The sequence below is a fragment of the Myxocyprinus asiaticus genome, chromosome 41 (genome assembly GCF_019703515.2).
Source record: "Myxocyprinus asiaticus isolate MX2 ecotype Aquarium Trade chromosome 41, UBuf_Myxa_2, whole genome shotgun sequence".
In the NCBI taxonomy this organism is placed as follows: Eukaryota; Metazoa; Chordata; class Actinopteri; order Cypriniformes; family Catostomidae; genus Myxocyprinus; species Myxocyprinus asiaticus.
The window spans coordinates 10,272,700-10,296,077 of NC_059384.1; the positions used below are offsets into that span (position 1 = coordinate 10,272,700).

A 23,378-nucleotide genomic window follows, 5' to 3' on the forward strand; every position below is an offset into this window, starting at 1 on the left:
TGAAAGACAGTAGGCCACCTGATTTTATAGTAACATTTAAATTTGCAATCCCACAGTCCCCCCTTTGAGAGTTAATAAAAACTCTCACAAAATGCAAATTTAAACCTTCAAAAATCCATTCTACGGCAGATGTTTGTTAACATAAGCCCCATCTTCTAATCTTGTAACCTTAGATAGTTAAAGGCTCATATTGCTTATTCTGTGTCCCAGAGTCAGGTGAATGTAAAATAATCTATGGATGATAGTTCTTTTCAAACCGTAACTGCTAAACACTTACAACAACGGGTGGTAACATGATGCATACACTACATGATAACACAGAAAATCATGTAGCCCAAAAGTGGATGCACTAAAGTTAATGGAGCAAGAATAGTAATGAAGTCTTGTGTCCGATGTCCTCTTAACAGTCAATTTAGATTAATCGCTTGGGAGATGTGTCTTTGTGTCCCTCATGATGATTTTCCATGGATGTCTGTGGCCTTGGTCAACACCAGGGCAATGATAACAACATTGTGGCATATACACATACCTGGAACACACGAAAAACAAAGAAGCAGGAAACCAGCAGTATTTGTGTATATACTTCTCTATGTAAGACTTCAGTTGATCATCTAGTTTTTGCTTCACTGAGTTGATCATATAGTTTTTACCTTAGTATAACGAAATTTGACACCTATGGACCAGTGAGGTGGGGATCAACTACTAAAAGGGGAAAGCCTATGAGGAAGTCTTCACAGCAGGTTTGGCCCCCATGGCCTATTGCACTGTGGTTCTTCCGAGGAGCCTCACTGGTCCATGTGTCCTAGTCTGTCCCTATGGGTGGTTTGTGTTCTATTGCCTCTGCAGTATGTTAATGAGCTAGCAAGTGAACAGATTCTAAAGCTAAACACTGCATCAGTTAAGGTTAAAAGAACTGTTACCAGCTGGAACATATTAATCACTGTAATAATAATGGCAACCTTTATTTTTTTGTATTTTTTGTATTTTATTTATTTATTTATTTATTTATTTATTTTTTGGCCAGACAGTATATATTGACTGAACAACCAGAAGAACTTGGTCAAGTCATGTTTTGTATACTTCTCAAACCACCTCCTGAGGTGATCGGATTGCTATCCATCTCAAATGCATCTTGAATGGTATTTACACTTTTTACAGTTTATTCATGATCGGATAGCTTCAATAAAAACACATGTAAATACCCCAATTAATAAAAAATTATCATATTCAACTATTATTAATATGGACTGGAAATGTTAATCTTGTGGAGGTTTTGTGGATGCATGTAATGCAGTAGTTCTGTAGTCATTTCAACAATCAGTTAATATAATGTTGTTTTGCAGATTTCGGGGCAGTTTTTGGAGAATGACTCAGCCAGGGAAAAATAATGCTCTTAGTTTTTGCTGTATTAGATTTCTCTTCTGACTGAAGGCTACAGTAATTAGACATCAAAGTCATCTAAAGCCATGATTAACATTTATATATAAAGACTGAGTTTGATAGTGAGGGATATAAATAATGATTGGCTGCACTTTAATGCTTGAAGTACATGACAAACCCTAACCTTGGGTACACAGCATGGATCACTGTAATGAACCGGTGGCCTTTGTCAGAGCAAAGAGAGCTTTTCTGTGACAACAACAACAACAACATCAACAAAAACATTAACACAGCAAACAAAGTGCTCAGGCCAGATTTTCAAACCAATGAAAACCATCAGTAGGTGTTGCCGAGCAACTGAACTCTTGAGTAAAGCAATAATGCACAAGAAAAAGGAGATACCATGCCAAGTCAGATGCAAAGGAGAGAAAGAGGTAGAGAGAGAAAGAGGGTAAGTTGGGCAAGTGAGATTAATGTGATAGTGTGGGAAGCTCAGGTGCTTGCTGGGCACTTAAAACACTTCAACAGCTCCTTCGCTGTCTGCTCATTAACACTGGACTAAAGAAGACCACACACACAAACATCTGCTCTATCTTACACAGGTTCCAAACACTACTAGTTTACTGCTTACCGCATACTGCACAATATATACATTATATTGCCAGCCATCTTTTTTACAAATAGAATGTGAAACAGTACACATTTTGAAATTACACATTTAAACCAATAGTTTGCTACATTGTTGGCCACATGACCTCATCAAATTGCATGTTAAATTAAGAGAGTCCTGTCGAGTTATCATCTAGAAAATAAAAATATACCGTATTTCTTTTTTATATTTTATTTAAATATTTAGCATTTTTACTTCAAGTTTGTGTTAAAATGTGTTAACCTTTGGCTGTCCTATCAAATAATGAGTCAAGAAAAATAAGCTGATATTCCTTCCGGTTCATTTGTCACAAATTGCTAAATGTAGTAGGTCATTCAGGTATTTTATGCATAAAGAAACTTTATAAAGTATACAATGCACTTACAGGCTACATACTATATACTGCAGTAACAGTAAGAGTAGTATGCTATATTGAACTATTTACAATATTTTGTAAACATTATACTTAAGAAATTTAAGAATAAAGTATAAAAATCTCAAACTGACTTACATTAATAGAATGGTGATGATTTCACGATGAATTGTGATTGTTCTTTCTTTCTTAACACTATTCTTTTGCTACCTTACAAGCACTTGTATTTTCAGTAAATGCAAATCTTGTTTTATAATGGTATCAGTTTACTTGGACATGGTCATAAATAAATATGGGGGGGAAATACAACTAGCTGACTGAAGAGGAGAAGACAAGCAGGAGGTGAATTCGTAAGTAACAATACCGTCTCTTAGTCATTAGAAAAAGTAAACAATTTTATGGAGTCCTCTGATAAACTTATGAATTATGCAAGGGAAATCTGAAAGGGCAAATTACAATAAGTTTTACATAAACATGTTGAGAAAGATTCAACAAAAGCTCATTTTCAAACACTTGACTTTGTTTTCTCACAGAAGGCTGTGTGTGCAAATAAAACCGTGATGAGAATTTCTCCAATTTACCATCCACAAACAAGAGCATCCACCAGCAATGAACTCAAATTGTTTACTGAGCATAATTTGCCGGCAAAGGGGATTTGCTGTGTGTGGACAAAATCATCTGACAATCAACCTTTGATAACAGGATTCAGCTGATAATATCAGTCTGAAAGTAAATCAAGAACTTTCCTCATGGAAACCATCATTCTGTAACTCTTTTAGTATTCATTATTGGTAGTTGGTGTTTTGGGCTGTTCTTTTAACAAAGCTGCCAATTTTTATAGAAAGCGTTCACTCATAAAAATCCTGCCAGCTCTACGTGAGTCCAGAGTAAGGTCTATTTATGCTTTTGGCTGTATTATTAACTGATGGGTCTAACATTCGCAAAAAAGTGAGTGGTTAGTGAGGTGGTTAAAAATTTAAAAAGTATCAGTAGTTAGCTGAACAATTTATGGCCTGATCTTAAAAGAATACCCACTGGAGTGTTAGTGTATATTGCGACAATGTTGCCTGGAGGCTGTTGTGGTGAACAACCAGCTTCTGCCTCATTTAGTTCAACCCTGATTCAAACCATTTACTTAATGGACATTCCTTAAACAGATTCTGGAGTCTTTGGAAGATTTTTGGTATTGTTCGTTCTCAACAATAAAGCAAATTCTAAACAAAAGTATGAGACCACGAGTAGCTAAGCATGCTTCTATTTAGCATATTTCTTATTTAACCTCATGTGACCCGCGTCCACATGCGTGGACATTGTATTTTGGCTTTTCCATATGCAAGGCATTATCTAAATGAATATAAACTGATTGAATACTGTTCACAAATCTCTAGACTGTCATTTAATGAATTAACTTCTGCCACAACGAGTCACGTGACAACAGCATGTCATCAATTTCCTTGAAGTGCTCCTACAGACAAAGCCCCAACAAAAGTGCCTTTGGTAAGAAAGTTTTTTCATTGAAACCTGTTTGGTTGTAAAGTGTAGTGCCTCTAGTTTCGTTTGATATGCCGCTTTAAAAAATCCGTTCATTTTTTTGGTACGTCAACACACTGATAAACATGATGTCTACATTTGTGGACACTGGCACCGCATTTCCTCAAAAGAAGAAAAAACATGTTAGTTATTTTGAATAACTTTCAGCTCTAACACATCTGTGGGTCATTTAGCCTCATTTTAATATACATTTTTATATATACTTTGAATAAGAATGATTTATTCAGCTTTACAGAAAATCAGCTGTAATGTCTGTAAAGTCTCAAAAACATAAATAACCAACACTCCTGGAAACATCATAAACAATTTGATGAAAAAAAAATCTGTATTATGTAAAATTTCACAACGTAGTCTCGCTGTCCACATGTGTTCACATATGTCCACATATGTCCACATGTTTTAGGAAAACTATTTGCTCTAGACATTTTTTTATTTTTTTTTATTTTGCTTGTTTAGTAAGTGCTACTAGTTACAAATCAAAAAGGGAAATGGGAAATGCATGCTGCAGTCACGCTCCGATCTCAGGAGGGTAATAATAATCAACAACAAATTATACAATCAACATAACAATTTGAATAAAAACTTTCATTTAAAAATGAATTTAAGATTAATAGTGCATATTTAAAAGAGTTAAATGTTCTACTTTGGAAAAATAACTTAGATATGGTGACGAATCTTAAATAAATGTCACATCATAACTTAGTTTAACGTTTGTCCAAATTTATTTCCAGGTTTAAATGAATAAATGTCAAATTTTTAAATATGGTCTCAGACTTTAGGACCCCAAGTCTGTAGCTTACATATGCAATTGCAGATGAAACAGGTTCTAGCTCACACTTCTCATGTTGCATTGAAACAATATGTGTGGTTGATGGCTGCAGTGGTTTCATAACCCAAAACGTTGGTCAACAAGTTAACGTTTGGGCAACAAAGAACCTGACTGAATCATCAAATGATGTCACATCCGTTGTGAAGGTCTCAATCTCACGTGCACTGACAGTTTTGGACGTTCTCGCGCACTGTCTGCTGAATCCTCATGCGCGTGCGGTCGTAACTTTGGGTAGTGCGCGCTCAGTATTGGCTGCACGCGGGAAGCTCGCGCGGCGAAGCAGCAGGGTAATGCATGTGGATCTATCCGCCCTGTTCGGTTCGGGCATCATCTGCCAGCAGCTACGCCGACGGTTCTCACGCCGAGGAGGTGATATTAACGCAAGAAAACTGCGATAGTGAACCGTGACAGCATGATTGTTCTTTTCGGTGCATTAAATCCCCTGCTTTTCCTGATTGTCTTCGGACTGTATCCATCATCAGTAAGTTCATGGTGATTAGTTGCAATCATAAAGATGTAAAGATAACGCATTTCTTTGTTCTTGTTATTATTATAGTGTTAATAAACAGCGTATTATGAATAAATGAAATAAAATAAATGAAATATGTATAATAAGTTGTCTGCTACTGCCTCCAATGAGCTTGTTTTGACTATAATTTCATTTGGTTTTCAAAGACTTGATACCGCAGTGTTATATCGTTATGTCATATCACATATGTTATGTATTACAAACGTGTTGCAGGGAAATAAATATGCCACAGCACTTAAGATGCACTGATAATAAAGTTTGGTTTAGGGATTTTCTATTGCCATTTTCCAGCATGCAGCATCGTTTGTGTTTCTGTGTGTTTTACTGTTTTGATAAGAATGTATTAGTGACTTGTAGACGCATAAAGTGATATGTGCAGCAAATATTCATCGGAATATGATTAGTGTGGGGTTTTCTAACATCGTCACCAACGTTTAAATAGTTAAGAAGCAACACTTAATTTATTATACCCGCCAGTCTTTATAATTGTGTATTGCTTAATTCTGGTCCATTGCCGTCCACTGTAAATTAAAATAAATAAATAAAATTCTACTTCGGAGGTTGTTCAAGGCTTTTATTCAGCGATGTGAAAAAATAAACTCCTCAGTATTTTCATTTAGAGAGACTCGAAGTATTAATGCAAAAAATACAACGTCACAAATGTAACAAGTGCTAAAATGTGTGCAGTGATGTGCTTTAGATGTTTAGTGGGGTGTCAACTTCACGGAAGTCGTTTAGTCATAGGCGGAGAGGAGCTGTCCACACTGCCGTGGTGCTGAAGTGAACTAATTACACAGAGACATACATGCAATGTCTGCATGAAATAAACAGTGAATTGCTTTTGACTGACAAATGGTTTGGCCATTGGAAAACATAGTGCTTCTGTGCCGTGCACCTTTTTGACTTTACCAGAGCAGTCATAAAGCTTGCTATCAATATTGTAGTGCACACATTAACATTAACAAGCAGCTCCTCTAAAGAATTTCTTGTAGTTCATTAGTATTACTATGTATATACTGTGTAATTAGTATGTAATTACTATGTAACAGGACCACTAATGTCAAGCGGGATCATTGTTTGTTTAGATATGAAGTCTTCAATTTAGTGAAGACAAAAAATACATGCAAATCTCCATAGACCCCCAGCAGGAGGGCTGTTTGGTTTCTTTTTTGCTCTATAAATGTGAATGGATGGCAGCTTGATGGGCTTCTAATTACATTGTTATTGCTCATGGGATGAGTGATTCATGATGATTAATTTGACATGTCTGAAATGCTGTTTTTATGGGGACAAATTGCACTACACACCTAGGGGACACAGCTCTGTGGGTGGTATTCCAGACATCATAAAACCTATTTGTTTCAATAAATATTGTCTTTGTGAATTGGGAGGCAGGATAGTGTGTTTGCAGGTGATTTTTGTGTGCGCAAGTTACTAAGGTCAACCGATGATCTTTGTTTCTTTATGTTTCTTAACTTGCATTGTGAATATCTAAACATTTGAGACAGATGTATCGCTGAGAGTTAATACACATGACTGATCAAGCAAAGTCACTTTTATCTCCCTATGCCTCGATCTCTCTAGTTCTCTTTTTAAGAAGTACTCAGATATTGAGATATGATCTAGAGGTCAGAGCACTGGTACACTGACAATTTCTCTGATTTTTTTCTTTCTTGCCATCTGATAAAACCAAATTTGCTGTTCTAGTTTGTCTGTAGGTACTCTGTCCCCTCCCATATAGATGGAGCACACTAAAAATGAGTGATACATAAAATTGTGTATCATGAGCACAGGTAAACACTGCAGTAGCAAACTGCAAGAAATGTATACAGTGCTTGCATGCAGAAGGAAGGAAGGAAAGAGGGAAGGAAGGTAGGAAGAAATAGCATTCAGTTAATCTTTTGTTCTCATGCATTAACACAGTGTATCACTAACCTCAGTGCCACCAGCAAGAGGTTAAGAATTCTTACTGTGGTAATAAATAATACAAGCAGCAGATGAAAGCCTTTTAATTCTCAAACAGGTGTTGTTTATATCAGTGCTTGATGCAAAGCATGACAGCACCATATACTGATAAGAATGGAACAGTATAGGACTGCTTTCTCTGCTGTGCAGTACAAATATCAAATGCAAACCCCAGCATTTACTAGTATGTGAGCAGCCCTATTAACAAACAGGTGTGGACACACATTAGGCCTTTAAACGTTGTTCAGGCATAAATGATTTAAAATGTCTCATAACAGACACAGTCAAAAACATAGTGATTTCCATTAGGACAGAAATGTGCCTTTTAAAAGATATGATCAATAGTAGTCAATGTACTCCTCTATGTCCTGTAATAGTTATATATGCTTTATTTTCAGATCTCACTTTCTGTCTGGTTGGCGTTATTTGTTTTTGCCATCAAAAATAATGTAAAATGGATGTGGACATGTCATACTCTGTGTGACTGTTAAATAATCCGTCATTTAAAAACTGAAAGCCATTGGTGAAATACAGCTGATGTTTGTATGCAAGGTATACATATAATCTTTACCTTACACATATAGCATTTTGGCATAAATTACTCTATTACAGAAAACATTGCTGCCTATGCATATTAGTTTAGTTTAGTGTGTGTTTGAATGTGTGTGCCCATATGCGATTGTACAGCAGGGTCAAAATGTCAGAGACCACTACTGAAAATGCTTCTTTTTTGCACTGTTCTATTTTAATATATTTTTTTTTATTTAATATATTTGAAATAAAAGTTGTTAATTTTAATATAATATAAATTTAATATTTTTATATCATTTTGTATTACAAATTATACTATCAGCTTGTTATCAGTTTGAGTGAAAAACACAAATTTATGATTTTCTTAGTACATGGCATGTCCCCCTGTTGCTTTAATTCCTGAGCTTGCATGGACTCCACAAGTTTGTGCAAAACCTGATGATCCATGTTATCTCAACACGATTTGAATGTTCTAAAGAGCATCTTCTGGGCTTCAATGGAAGCTAGGATATCTGACCTTTTGTAAATAGGTTAACATGGTCAACAATTTTCTTCCATTTGATTAACGACCTAGAAATAGCGAAGAATCTTATTATTTATCTATTTTATTTGTAATTAAAAAAAATAATAAAACAAAAAACAAAAACATTACAATGTCTATTTATCTGTTTTAAATGAGAGAAAAAAAATCTAAAATTTCAATGTGGTCACACATTTCAATTTTGGACCCCGCTCTCTCTGTGTCTCTTTTTGTCTCTCTCTCTACTATATATTTGTTAAGAGCCATCTGTCTCTTTACATTTTATACATTACATATAATATAGGAAATAGCTTTAAACGGCTTTAAACTAACAACTTCAGCGTTAATGCTCATCACAGCTGAGAGACACAACAGACTGATTAATTACACAAACTCAAGGTTACCTCTTACCGGACTTATCACATTGGAGAGGACAAAATGGCGGAGGAGATCGCGGTGTCTATAGTGAATGATTCTTGCGCACCGGCTACCGCAAAATAGGGATGAATACCCCCACTTGGACGGCTATTTTACCACTGAGAAAATAGGATGCATTTCACCAAAATAACATTATCTTCAGAAAGCTGACTAACACACTACAGCATCATCAACAGGTGATCGCACACACTCCATCTCTCTCTCTCTCTCTCACACACACACACACACACACACACACACACATCCTTGTTTCTCCAATAACATATATATACATGGGCAGAAAAGTGAGAGAAATTCAGTGAGAGTAGTAGAAAGAAATAGAGGATGGATGGCGGCAGTAAATTCAGTGTGTGTGAGTGTGTGTGTGTGTGTGTGTGTGTGTGTGTGTGCGCGCACGCATGTATGACATGGGATGCCTTTAACCTCATATGGGAAGCTTATCAGTTTGTCCTCTCAGGTGAATCCTCAAAAACATTCCAATCCACTACCCTTTCCTTCTCCAGCCCAATTCTTTCTTCCTGTTCAGTTTTTTTGTTTGTTTTTCAAGCCCTGTTTGTTTTTGCTCTTTGTGGCTCTGTCGAGCACACAATTATGTCTCGCATATCAACTCTCAGTCATCAAAGCCAGGGAATTGGATCAGTTACAGTACAAGTGGGTTAGAATGCGAGAACATAGGCATTACACTGACTGATAGAAACACACACACCTTCATGATATCACGGGTCCTCAGGTCCAGCATTAGACAGATTTCCAATAAATAAAAGTGGCTGTATAGTGTGACCTCCTTGACTTTTCAGTCCAGCTAAGCAATTTACTTCATTCATCTTTCAAGAAACTGCTGTCTGGGGTGCAATGGCAGGTCTGCTTGACTGTTATGGCTCTGAAGCATGTGTTTAACTGTTAGTAAGGACTTCACATCTTTCAATATTAAAGATAACACTGGGTTTTAGTATTCCTGTGGTAGCCTTCTTGTTAATGGTGATATCAAGGCTGCACAAGAGAAAGGATTTATAAATGACGTACCTTTGAATTTGCTCAGGGGTTGAAATACTCGCATCAAAAAAAAATTCTATCTATAACAAACAGTCAGAAAAGTAAATGTGAGTGTAATACTGATAAGTTAAAGTGTGTGTATCAAAGTCAGGTTTGGTCTACATTGTGGGGACCAAATGTCTCTTCAGTTACAGTAAAACATGAAATCAGCTACATTGTGGGGACTAGCCAATGTTCTCACAAGGAAAATGTCTTTAAAACATATGAAATAATGTATTACAGGGATAAAAAATAAATAAATAAATAAATAAAAAACTGTATGAATTTTACTCTTGTCACGAAATAATTTATCTAGCAGAATGTCCAAGCTGCTCTATCCCTAGTCAATTTTCACTTTCCTTGTATGGAAAAGAATGACAATAAAAGTGAATAGTGACCAGGGACAGAGGAGCTTGGACACATTTTTCTGAACATATCCTTAAGGGTTCTGGAGAAGAAAGAAATTGTTGAGCAAATGAAGACAGAATTTAAATTTGGGGGTGAACTAACACTTTAATGAAAAAAAAAAAAACAAATGTAAAGAGGTTTCTGTGAGGTTTAGTGAGAGGGTTAGGAGATAGAAAATATAATTAGCTCATTGTAAAAATAGATGTCAATGGTATGTCCTATCCATGACAATAAAACAAATGTATTTATGTGTGTGTGTGTGTGTGTGTCTGCAGACGATTGGTCCAAAAGAGGGATGGCAGGTGTACAGCTCGGCTCAGGATGCGGATGGACGCTGTATCTGCACTGTGGTCGCACCAGAACAAAACCTCTGCTCCAGGGATGCCAAGAGCAGACAGCTCCGACAGCTGCTGGAGAAGGTCTCATGCATAAACACATTTTATTTGTCTCCTTCTGTCTTCTTCTGAAGGGTTTCCAAAAAACTGTGATCAGACAACAGCTAAAAAAAACAAAAAAAAACAACAACTATATTTACATTTCAAGAAACAACCATGCTTGCAAAGTAGCAAGAGTACTGTTAACGCTTCAGACAAGTTTAGGTATTACTAAACTTACTCACTGTCTTTTGTGGAACACAAAAGGAGGAATATTGAAGAATATACTGGCCACTCTTTTCCATGTTAAGCTCAATCGACAGCATTTGTGGCATAATGTTGATTACCACAAAAATTTATTTAGACTTTTATTTACAATGAGGCACTTACAATGGAAGTGAATGGGGGCAATCCATAAATGTTACAATAGTCACTGTTTCAAAAGTATAGCCACAAGATGTAAAAAAATAGGCATGTCGACATGATTTTAGTGTGATAACATCGCTTACTAACCTTTTCTGTATAAGGTTAAATGCAATTTTTACATCTTTGTTGCCATGATGACGTTATGCCATAAACCCTTAAACCCTAAATCGACAGTAAAAGTGAAGATTTAAACAGCTTTACAGATCAAATAATACTCAAGTTTTAACAGTAGAATTAAATGTAAGTGCTTTTTTAAATTATAAACTTATCACTGTAAGTGCCTCATTGTTACCTTGATTTTTGCCTTTTTTAGGGACAAGTCGAAATTATATTTTTGTGGTAATCAACATTATGCCACAAATTCTGTCAATTGAGCTTAACTTGTATAGAACCCAGACTATTTCTTTAAAGGCTATGGTTTTGTCAAGCTCCAAAATGGCAAAAATAAAAATTAAATTACCATAAAAATTAGTCCAAAAAGTATATTAATTACAGTTTCCTTACTCGGTAGCTCTTAAATCAAACCTGTCAACACTGATGTTAATGCCATTTGGTCACAATTTCCAATATGAGCCCAAGAGCATTAAAGGCATTACATAGTGTTGACAAATAATTTTTGTTGCCCATTCGACTTCTGTAGTCCATTTCAGAGTTTTGGTGGTGGGAAGATTATCAGTGATTGACGCCATGAACTGCGATGCACCTCACTGATCTCTGCGTGCATCACCTTGGTCTAATGATGGGCTACACTTTTAATTTTTTTAAAATGGAATACATAGGCTATCAATTGCCAACAAAAGCCTTCATCGGCCAACTAACAAAAGATAATACATCTATGTGAACTTCTGCAGTTAATCCATGATGAACTTCAAAGATATTAGTCATTAATCTTACAGTTCTTACAAAATCTTTGTTTAAACACTGGCCCTTAACACTTACTTAGTTTAATCATTTGAAACCATGACTTGCACTGCACACAAATAACTAATATTGGCATTATGTTCATGATGTTAGCCAGAGGGGAACTGGCCTCCACACAGAGCCTGGTTTCTCCCAAGGTTATTTTTCTCCATTAACCAACATCTTATGGAGTTTTGTGTTCTTTGCCACAGTCACCTTCGGCTTGCTCACTGGGGTTCTAAATAAAATTATTATTTAATTATTTAATAAATTATTTTTTATACACAATTTACAATCATATTTAATCTACACAATGATAACTCTAAGACATTATAGATATTACAGTTTTACATGCATGATTTTCTGTAAAGCTGCTTTGAAACGATGTGTGTTGTGAAAAGAGCTATACAAATAAAAATGACTTGACCTTAAATTTCAGTGTGTTTCTCACACAAAGCTATTGTATAGCTTCAGAAGTCCTGGAATAGAGCACACAAATCATGTGGGGCACTTTAAAGATACTTTTATGGTGCTTTTTTTGTCATTTTGAGTCCCTGTTCACTTTCATTTTATGGAAAAGATTGGCCAGGAAATTCTATAAAAATTCACCTTTTATGTTCCATGGAAGAGAGAAGGTCATACAGGTTTGGAACAACATGGAGTAAATGATGAACATTTAGATTTTTGGGTGAACTATACATTTAAATGGCCAAATAAAAAGCCCATTAAAGTCATGGAGATGTTCACAATGTTGTTTAGTTTTATATAGCCAACAAAACCATTGCAAATGTATCATGAATGTTCAAAATATCGCCCAGCTCTATTATATACTAACAGTTTTTTCATTTAATCTCTGCATATTTCTCTCTTGCCTTATTTTTGCTCTGTCAGAAACACACACACACACACACACAGCCACCATTTGTCTTGAATATATTGTGTGGCCAACTAATGTACTGTTTAGCCTGAAGGACTCACACATTTCAGAAGCTACTGTAGCCCACCACTAATACTGTGACATATTAAGCACACACTCGTTCCCTCTTTTCCTCTTTTCCATTCTCTCATCACACAATGTATATTTCTCCCTCCCCCCATTTGTTTTATCCCCTTTTATCAGTCTCATTCCCACTTAGGACTTTCAAACACATACACACACATACAGTATACTTCAGTGCAATTGAAAATTGGTACTTCCACTGCGTTAGCGAGAGGCTGATTTAATGAAGGTTATTAATACCTGATTTTATGATAAATGATACATGCCTCAATCCAGCAGGAGCCCGACTGCTGTTAATATTGATATGTACGCTTATTAACGCCTCCATTTTCCCTATAGCCTCAAAGAAACCGCAAGTCTACCGAGAACACCTCTCATTCATGATTCATGGATTTCTGCTTCTCTCTTCCCATCAAGGAAGCTAATCAGAACGCTTGATGGGAATAAACACCTTGAGATTGGAGTGACCGCTCAGTGTTAGTCTGATCAGACCCTTTTAAAAAATTTATTAATTAAGTCAGTTTATCCATAGAGTCTGAAAACAGTGATGTGCTTTCAAATATCATCCATTATCTCTTACTCAGACCTGCTGAGATTAAAGGGATAGTTCACTAAAAAAGATTATAAGTTGAAAAGTCATCATCTACTCACCCTCATGTCACTTAAATACATTTGACTTTATTTTCTGTTGAAAACAAAAGGAAATATGTAGCAGAATGCCCAGGTTGTTTTTTGCCTTTCACCAAAAATACATTTTAACCAATGAAAAAAAAAAAAGCAGCATAAAAGTGTGAAATCTTCTCATCATTTACTCACCCCCATGCCATCCCAGATGAAGATTTTTAGAAAAAATCTCTGTAGGTCCATACAAGTGCAAGTTAATTGTGGCTAGAACTTTGAAAGTCCAAAAAGTATATAAAAGCAGCATAAAAGTAATCCATACGACTCCAGTGTTTTAATCCATATCTCCAGAAGCCATATGATAAGTGTGCTTGAGAAACAGATCAATATTTAAGTCCTTTTTTACTCTAAATTCTCATCCCTGCCCAGTCGGTGGCGATATGCACGAAGAATGTGAATCGCCTAAAACAAAAGAAGAATGTGAAAGTGAAAGCTTTTTGTTAGTAAAAAAGGACTTCAATATGTATCTGTTTCTCACCCAAAGCAATCATATCGCTTCTGAAGACATGAATTGAACCACTGGATAAGTGTGGATTACTTTTATGCTGCCTTTATATGCTTTTTGGAACTTCAAAGTACTGGCCACCATTCACTTGCATTGTATGGACCTACAGAGCTGAAATATTCTTCTAAAAATCTTTGTTTGTGTTCAACAGAAGGAAGAAAGTCATACACATCTGGGATGAAATGAGAGTTAATAACTGGAGGATTTGCATTTTTGGGTGAACTATCCCTTTAAGGAAATCAACCTACGAACAGCTTACTTATAGTTGTCTCTGCACATTAACATGGAATAGAAAAACAGTATTTTAACATCAAAACAGTTACACACATTACCTTTAAGTAACTGATGGGTTTTGTAAAGCTTCCTTACATGTGGTTTTGTAACACAGGTGCAGAACATGTCTCAGTCCATTGAAGTTCTGAACCTACGGACACAGCGAGATTTCCAGTATGTCATGAAAATGGAAAATCAAATGAAAGGATTACGGACCAAATTCCGGCAGATCGAAGAGGATAGAAAAACAATAATGGCTAGAAACTTTAAGGTACGTTTTTTAACTATATGAAGTTGCAAAGATATTCTGATGGAAATGCAAACATCAGCATCCAGTTTGTAACATTATAAATGTTAAATGTCAAAGGTTTAATAACAGAATTTCTCAAAAACATCATACTGTAAATGGAATATTTTTCTACAGTTAAAATTAGGTTTACCGCAGCTAATATGTGTAAATCGTAATAGCATCAGTGTTCATGTATGGGCTTGGCTGTACTTGAGAAGGTCAATTTTATAATAATGTCCTCACAAATCTAATGAAGCATGTAAAGAGCTCATTTGTGAGGATTTTTGAAGCAGTCTTCAATATTTGAAAGGCATCACCTCTGTATAAAAAATGCTGCATCTGTTAGATGTCCTCAAACCAACCCTTTTGTGTGTGTGTGTGTGTGTGTGTGTGTGTGTGTGCATGTGTCAATAGGAGCTGAAGGACCGTATGGATGAACTCCAGCCATTGATTCCTGTGTTAGAGCAGTACAAAACAGATTCTAAGCTCATCTCTCAGTTCAAAGAGGAAATCAGGAATCTGTCTGCTGTGCTGACGGGTATCCAGGAGGAACTGGGAGCTTATGATTATGAGCAGCTCTACCAGAGAGTTCTCAGTCTGGACAGCCGTCTACGCAACTGCATGAGCAAACTCAGTAAGTGCCATCTACAGTAATAATCACAGTTGTCAAAAATGACATTTTTATTATGAGGAATTATCCCACACTTTACATGAACAATTAAAACAAATAACCTGACAACCTGATGATGTCTGATAATTTTGTCAATTGACATAAATTAAAGGGGCATATTCCACAATTTTTTAGGATTTTGATTGAATCTTAGAATTAAACAGGTTGTTAATGCTACTTTGCCTTTAAGACTTATGCATGCAAATGAGCTCCGTTACATTTGGCTAACCTCATATGTAATGAGTAACCATGCCCCTGCCCAGCTGAATAATAAATACTGCTATATACAGAAAAGGTGTTGATATATAAATGTGGATGGTTATATGTTAAAGTATGTTAGTGAACATTAGAGTATTTTTTCCCAGCACGCTCGTTCGCCCTGGTCGAATTCTGGGATGAGACCGCCGGCTCGTCTCAGGGCGAGTTCGCAGTCTCATTCGGAGGTCGCGAAGAGGATGAGCTGTCAATCGCAGTATCGGAAAGCGGGCTCGTCCAGTCTGACGTTGAGGACTCAGCTGGGCTCCCACCTTCGGGTGCGGTCGCCCAGTCGCAGGCCGACGTGAAAGGCGGTGGGTTGCGGACAGTCTTGGACCTGCGAGTACTGAACCGGGCCTTGCACAGACTCCCATTCAAGTTGCTGATGCAGAAACGCATTTTAGCAAGCATTCGGCATCAAGATTGGTTCGCGGCAGTAGACCTGAAGGACGCGTACTTCCATATCTCGGATTTACCAACACAGGCCCTTCCTGCGGTTTGCTTTCGAGGGCCGGGAGTACCAGTACAAGGTCCTCCCCTTCAGTCTGTCCCTGTCGCCTTGTGTCTTCACGAAAGTCGCAGAGGCAGCCCTTGCCCCGCTAAGGGAAGTGTGCATCAGCATCCCCAACTATCTTGAAGACTGGCTAATCCTAGCTCACTCTCGGGATTTGTTATGTGTGCGCACAGGGACCTGGTGCTCAGGCACCTCAGCCAACTGGGGCTTCGGGTCAACTGGGAAAAGAGCAAGCTCTTTTCTCGGATTGGAGTTAGACTCAGTCTGGATGATGGCACTCCTCACAAATGAGCGCGCGTAGTCGGTGCTCAACTGCCTGAAATCATTCAGGCGGAGAACGGCGGTCCCACTGAAGCAATTTCAGAGGCTCCTGGAGCATATGGCGTCCTCGGCGGCGGTCACACCGCTTGGGCTGATGCATATGAGACTGCTTCATGGGCACATCGCGTGGTCATCACGCCGATCTGCCACCGCTTGTTCAGCCCTTGGACGGACCTGGCATTTCTATGGGCAGGGGTTCCCCTATAGCAGGTCTCCAGGCGAGTCTTCGTCACGACAGAAGCCTCAAAGTCAGGCTGGGGTGCCGTATGCAACAGGCACACAGCCACCGACTCCTGGACGGGGCTCCGACTGCGTTAGCACATCAACTGCCTCGAGTTGCTGGCAGTGTTGCTCGCCCTGTGGAGGCTTCGGCCGTTGATCCAGGGCAAGCACGTGTTGGTCCGGATGGACAGCACAGCGACGGTAGCATACATCAACCACCAAGGCGGCTTGTGCTCCTGTCGCATGTTGCAACACGCCTGCCATCTCCTCCTCTGGAGTCAGCAGCGACTCAAGTCGTTGCGAGCCACTCACATCCCGGGTGACATCAACAGCGCTGCGGATGCACTGTCACGGCTCTGAGCAGCTCTTTGTCTGCTTTGGAGGACAGCGGAAAGGGAGCGCTGCCTCCAAACAGAGGATCGCCCACTGGGTCATTGACACCATCGCATTGGCATATCACGCCCAGGACGTGCTGCCCCCCTTGGGGCTATGAGCACACTCAACCAGGAGTGTGGCGGCCTCCTGGGCCCTGACCAATGGCGCCTCTTTAGCAGACATCTGTAGAGCATCGAGCTGGGCAACACCCAATACCTTCGCGAGATTCTACAATCTCCGAGTTGAGCCGGTTTCGTCCCATATATTGTCAGGTATGAACAGGTAAGTGTGTGGGACAACTGGCTGGGTGTACCGCTTGCATACAGTGCCTTTCCCCTCCTGGAGGGGGAGACGTGCGCCTTTACCCCCCAGCCATGTTCACGAGACCATGGAACCTGGATGTCCTTCCTCCTTAGCCCTGTGGCAGACGAGATCGCGGAGAAACTGTACGTGTGCTAGTAGGCCCTGTACTGGGGTAGGTGCTCCACATGCGCTGGTTGCCTGTCTGTAACCCCGTGTGATGTATCTTCTGCGAGACGATTTCCCTGTTGGTAAGCCCGCGTCTTCCTTGGGCAGAGTCCCCTCTGCCACCGGTTGCTGTGTTTATAGAGCTCCGTCCCCTCTGGGTAGGACCTATCACGGGGACTTCTCCACATGCGACACTGTCGACAAAACTCGGTAAGACCATGTGACGTATTTCCACACATCACCTCCCCTTGGGAGTGACAACCCCGCAACGCGGACACTTATGGCCCCCAGTCGATCTATTTCCACTCTTTTTTGGGGAGAAAAAATAAGAGAAGAGGCCATGGCTGGGGTAGCCTGTCTCCATTTTTGGGCAGTCGACTTGTCCCCAAGGTGCAGGGGACCGTACGACGCTCGCTGGCTATGAGGCACGCAATGGTCTGCCCATCTCGCACCGCCAGTCCACGTAACACAGTTCAGCTAGTTGTGGCATTTCATATAGGGACCCCTAGTGTCACTACATCGACACAACATCAAGTGAGTGACAGATAGGGAACATCCTGGTTACTTTCGTAACCTCCGTTCCCTGATGGAGGGAACGAGATGTTGTGTCCCTCCTGCCACAACACTGAACTACCTGCTGAAATGACCGGGACCTTGTCTCGGCTCCTCAGCACAAAACCTGAATGAGTGGTTGCGAGCCAGCTCCTTTTATGCCGGTATGTCCGGGGGAGTGGCATGCAAATTCCACTCGCCAATTCCCATTGGCCTTTTCTCAAAGATCAGAGGTGTTTGGGGCTCCCAAGGGTGACCCCTAGTGTCACTACATCAACACGACATCTCGTTCCCTCCATCAGGGAACGGAGGTTACGAAAGTAACCAGGACGTTTTCCATATGGCCTTCTAAAGAAAGAATGTGCATTCACGTTTTAGTCAGATTTATATTCCATATGGTAAAGTTTAGTCCAGTCTGTAAAATATTTCCAAAGTGATTCTTAATTTAAAACAAAAACGTATCTAATTTAACCATTTAAAAAAGTTAAGTAAAAGATTTACCCGACTCCAGTTTGTCCTTATCTGATAGTAAATTTTTCAGTTAGACTTAACAATAAGGTTGTATTTGTTAACATTAGTAAATGCATTAGGTATCATGCACTAAAAATGAACAAAAAATGTTTCAGCATTCATTAATCTTGGTAAAATGTTAATTTATGAAAATGCAATTGTTCATTGCTAGTTCATGTTAGTTCATAATGCAACTAACTTTTATGTATACAACATTTAATTTTACATTTAACATTAACCAAGATTAATGAGTGTTGTAAAAGTTGTTGTAAAATAATTGTTCAATGTTAATTCATGTTATATAATGTTGTTAAATCATGTTAACAAATGCAACGTATTGTAAAGTGTTACTGATTATTCTTAGTACATATCAAGCAAACAATTAAATAACAATGTTTTTAACCTTCATCAAATAGCACCTGTTATTCTTAAGATGTGCTAAAAACATTACAATATTAATAAGCTGGTTAGGCAAATTCAACAGATGTTACAATAAGTTTTTAATATATCTGATAATTGCATCCTGTTGTGGGGGTTGGATGCACTAAGCTAGTACATCATTAAGAGTTCTGTTATTTTTTTATTTATTTTTCATATGCACAGAAGGCCATACTCTTAAGAAGTCATGAAATTGCTTTTAGGAATGTAATAGTTTAAAAAATGGAGGATGAAATTCATTGTTTTTTTATTTCCAGCATGTGGGAAATTAATGAAAATCACAGGCCCTGAGACTATAAAGACATCTGGGACTCGGTTTGGCGCATGGATGACCGACCCACTAGCATCTTCGAGAAACAACAGGGTGAGTTGCGTAGGGGTAGAACTGCTTGCGTTCTTCATCTGCGTGATGAATGTTCTGCCATATACCTGATAAATTTTCCTCCTTACCAGAATTTGTAACATCCTGTTTGCAACTCAAGTGAAATAATTTATCTTGCAGCACATCAACATAGTAGGGATCGGCATTTTGGTTATTTTGTCTACTCGAGTTCTGGAAGTGATTACTCGAGTACTTGTCGAGATGTCTTTGGCTGCTGCTTTTCATTTCGTTGTTGTTTCAGTGTCTCATATATTCTTTTTTATAGGTTGTTATAACATAGTTTCTTACAAAAAGTTAAAAAATGGAAATTCGCCTGGAGAGTGTGTGCTTCTCCCGAGTGTTAAGCACTGTCTCTGCCCCGAACAGAAAGTCACGGTTCACTGTGTTGGTGTGATAATTAAGACCACAAGGCATCGGCGAAAATCATGACATAATCAAGCTTACAATTCAAAATAAGGCCCCTCTTTGACACTTTGTGTATAGTTATCACTAAATTTCGAATTTAGTGAAAAGTCATGTCATGATTGATAATTATTGATCATTATTTTCAAGATCAATCACTGAATCACTTCCAAGTACCCGAGTGCCCATCCCTACTACATATTTTAATCTATATTTGTCATTTTGCTTCAGGTTTGGTATATGGACACGTACACCAACAGCAAGGTGGTACGAGAGTACAAAAACATAGCAGACTTTGTATCTGGCTTGGAATCGCGAACCTATTACCTTCCCTTTAAATGGGCTGGAACCAACCATGTGGTGTACAACGGCTCCTTGTACTACAATAAGGAACAGAGCAACATCATCGTCAAATACAGCTTTGAGAGCGGACGTGTTCTTGCCCAGCGTGCCCTGGAATATGCCGGCTTCCACAACGTCTATCCCTACACTTGGGGGGGCTTCTCAGACATTGATTTAATGGCTGATGAGCTGGGTTTGTGGGCCGTTTATGCTACCAATCAAAACGCTGGAAACATTGTCATTTCTCAGTTAGAACCTCAGACATTGGAAGTTCTCCAGACGTGGAACACGGAATACTCAAAAAGGAACGCAGGTGAGTCATTCATGATCTGTGGAATCCTCTACATCACCAATTCCCACCTGACCGGAGCTAAGGTGTATTATTCCTACAACACAAAGACCTCAACTTACGAGTACATAGACATCCCATTCCACAATCAGTACTTTCACATCTCCATGCTTGATTACAATGCTCGAGAAAGAGCACTTTATGCCTGGAACAATGGACACCAAGTCATATTTAATGTAACGCTTTTCCACGTCATCAAAACCGAAGATGAATAAAAATGGACTTTAAGGTTAAGCAAAGAAGAAAGAACAATGCAGTTTAACTTTATGCTGTTATTTTCTACTCATTCATGTTTTTTTTGTGTGTGTTTTTCCAAAAGCAAATGAGACATATTACCTTTAACATAAATTTGCCACAGACTGCAGTTTTTAAATGAGCATCTGTGACACACAGAAAGACTAGGATGATGAATAACATTATAAACTGAATGATTTTGAAGTTCTTTTATTCATCTGCTCTAGAGTTGGGCGGTATGACGGAAATATGTCAACCAGTACAGATTCTGCTATACCATTTATGGCGCAGTATAAACACAGCGCAATTTTAAAAATTTGACACCAAGCAGAAAAATATAGCCAACTCTCCACAGCTCTGACTGACGTTTCTAGTGCAGACAGTTCCACACTTGTACATTTTCATTTGAAAATGCATTAATTTTGCTATGTTTACACCTCTCATCCATACTAAAACAGCATTTTTTTAAGACTTGAGACTTTTTAAAACGTTCTCCATTACCACATACTTTGGAAAATGATGATGTTAGGAAACTGAAAACAAAGTTTTCAAACTTAAACGGATTAGTGTGGATGTGGCCATAGTGTAATTGTTGGTTGTTTACAGCTGCCAAGCAACGTCAAAACTTGGTGCAATGTTATAAAATTAAACTGATGTGCCACTGTGCAGATGTCGCCTATTTTACAACAGCTTCAAACATGGCTCAGCTCATGAAGTGTTACAAAATGTTAAGCTGTTTTTGAATGATGTCAGACTTTTTATTCATTTGTCATGCACAAGGTTATATTTTGGTTTGCAGCCATCATAATGAAGTAATTGAGATTTTCGTCACTAAGATTATCAAAAAGGACACAATACTACATATGTAATATATAAAACACTTTGGTGTTGAATTTCCAGCAAAGATTTGTATTTTGTGATATATATATATATACATACTCTTACCATGATATGAAGTTCCTCATACCATGATATAAGATTTTGGTCATACCGCCCACCCCTAATCTGCTCATACTTTAGCTGCTCTGAAAATCTGGCCTTACTTGCAATATTTCGCTACAAGAGCCACAGACGGATTGCTCTACCGCATGAATTTTTTGTCATTTGTTATTTGTTATGTGGTCTTTGTATATCAAAATTGAAAATCCTATTTTCTAATATTCCTTAGTGATGTGGTGACTTTAATTTTGCAGACCTGCCTGGTAATCTCCTGTTGTGTCAGATTTATTTGTACAAACTGTAGAGATCTGAATATGAACCTATGTAAACGATTGTAACATTCATTGTCACTGTGAGAGGAAATATTTTATATTAAATCTAGAACAAAACAATAAATCAACTAGAATGAAGCCATAATTCTACATCCATAAATGTAAACAACAGACACAGCAGTAGAACAGAAAAGGGCTGCATGAGACACAGGGCAATTTTAGCAGGATTCGGCCTGAAATTACAGAGGTTATAATGAGGTAATTTGCTGATGATTGTGACCCGTCTGCAGTCACATTCACATTCATTTACGAGGAACCTTTCTCACTTCATGACTTTGAATGCTGTCCATTGGCATTTTCAATCAAGATCAAGGGCATAGGAACTGGGGGGATGATTCGAAGTCGTCTCAGCAATTTCCTCTTCCTTCATGTCGGTGTCAAGCCTCCCTTACTGCTGCGGCACTGGGAATATAAATGCACTTGTACCACCATCAATTTAGCGCTGGGAATACATCACCCACAGGGATTTAATACACTCCTGTTTCCTCCTATCAGTGCTAGTGCATTTCATATGAATATTCGCAATACTGATATCCTGCTTCCAGAAACTGTCAAATTGCATTGCTTTTTAGTTTTCAAGTATTGTAATTACAAAGTTCATTTAAAGTCATTTTAACAGGATAGTTCACCCAAATATTAAAATTCTGTCATTTACTCACCCTCATGTTGTTCCAAACTGTGTGTGTGTGTGTATATATATATATATATATATATATATATATATATATATATATATATATATATATATATGTTTTTTTGTTGTTTTTTTGTGTAACACAAAAGGAGAAGTTTGGCAGAATGTTAGAAAAATGCAATGAAAGATGCAATGAAAGTGAATGGTCACTGAGGCCAACCTCTCATTTTGTGTTACATAGACTAAATAAAATTCATTTGGGTTTGGAACAACAGGAGAGTGAGTAAATGATGATATAATTTTCATTTTTGGGTGAATTATGCCTTTACGTTATTTCCATCTAATAATTTCTCCTTATCTTTTGTATACCTACAAAACTACAGAACATTCAGTACTCTATATTTTAGGCCAAAAAAACACTATATTTTATTCTTCACTGGGAAACCACTAGACATCCCATGGGTCTCTGTTGCAACGATGATGGTGAGGACTCTTACGCAAATGCATAAAGCTAATGGCTCACCAGAAGACCAATGTCTATGAATGAATATTAACTTAATTTGCTTTCAGAATGCTACTTTATTATCAAACAAATAAAGCCTATAAAGTCTGATAACTTTTACCTCCCCAGCAATAAACTAACAGTGACTGTTAAAGTGGTAAAATGCATTTTGGGGCTGTATTTCTTCATTGAGGCACAATTTAAATTCCAAATATGACAATTATATTTTAGACTCATTTTTACTTTTTCTGTAACATACTGAAAACACACACACACACACACAC

At 38.1% G+C, this 23,378-nt stretch overlaps 1 protein-coding gene across 1 annotated transcript; it reads left to right on the top strand.

Moving 5' to 3' along the window:
• The first annotated feature begins 5,081 nt into the window (after window positions 1-5,081).
• Window positions 5,082-22,010, top strand: LOC127431946 (noelin-3-like). Its single transcript, XM_051682611.1, has 6 exons — window positions 5,082-5,263; window positions 10,481-10,624; window positions 14,480-14,635; window positions 15,068-15,287; window positions 19,236-19,342; window positions 19,994-22,010. Exons 1-6 carry the CDS (start codon window positions 5,195-5,197, stop codon window positions 20,666-20,668), a joined length of 1,371 nt encoding a protein of 456 aa, XP_051538571.1. The 5' UTR covers window positions 5,082-5,194; the 3' UTR covers window positions 20,669-22,010.
• The last annotated feature ends 1,368 nt before the right edge of the window (window positions 22,011-23,378 follow it).

What these genes read in the sequence shown, in the direction of transcription:
- LOC127431946 (XM_051682611.1), top strand. Translation starts at nt 5,195, where the DNA reads ATGATTGTTCTTTTCGGTGCATTAAATCCCCTGCTTTTCCTGATTGTC. An exon ending in CAACTGCATGAGCAAACTCA is followed by an intron (nt 15,288 to 19,235) that starts GTAAGTGCCATC and finishes TTTTATTTCCAG; the next exon opens with CATGTGGGAAATTAATGAAA. An exon ending in CATCTTCGAGAAACAACAGG is followed by an intron (nt 19,343 to 19,993) that starts GTGAGTTGCGTA and finishes ATTTTGCTTCAG; the next exon opens with GTTTGGTATATGGACACGTA.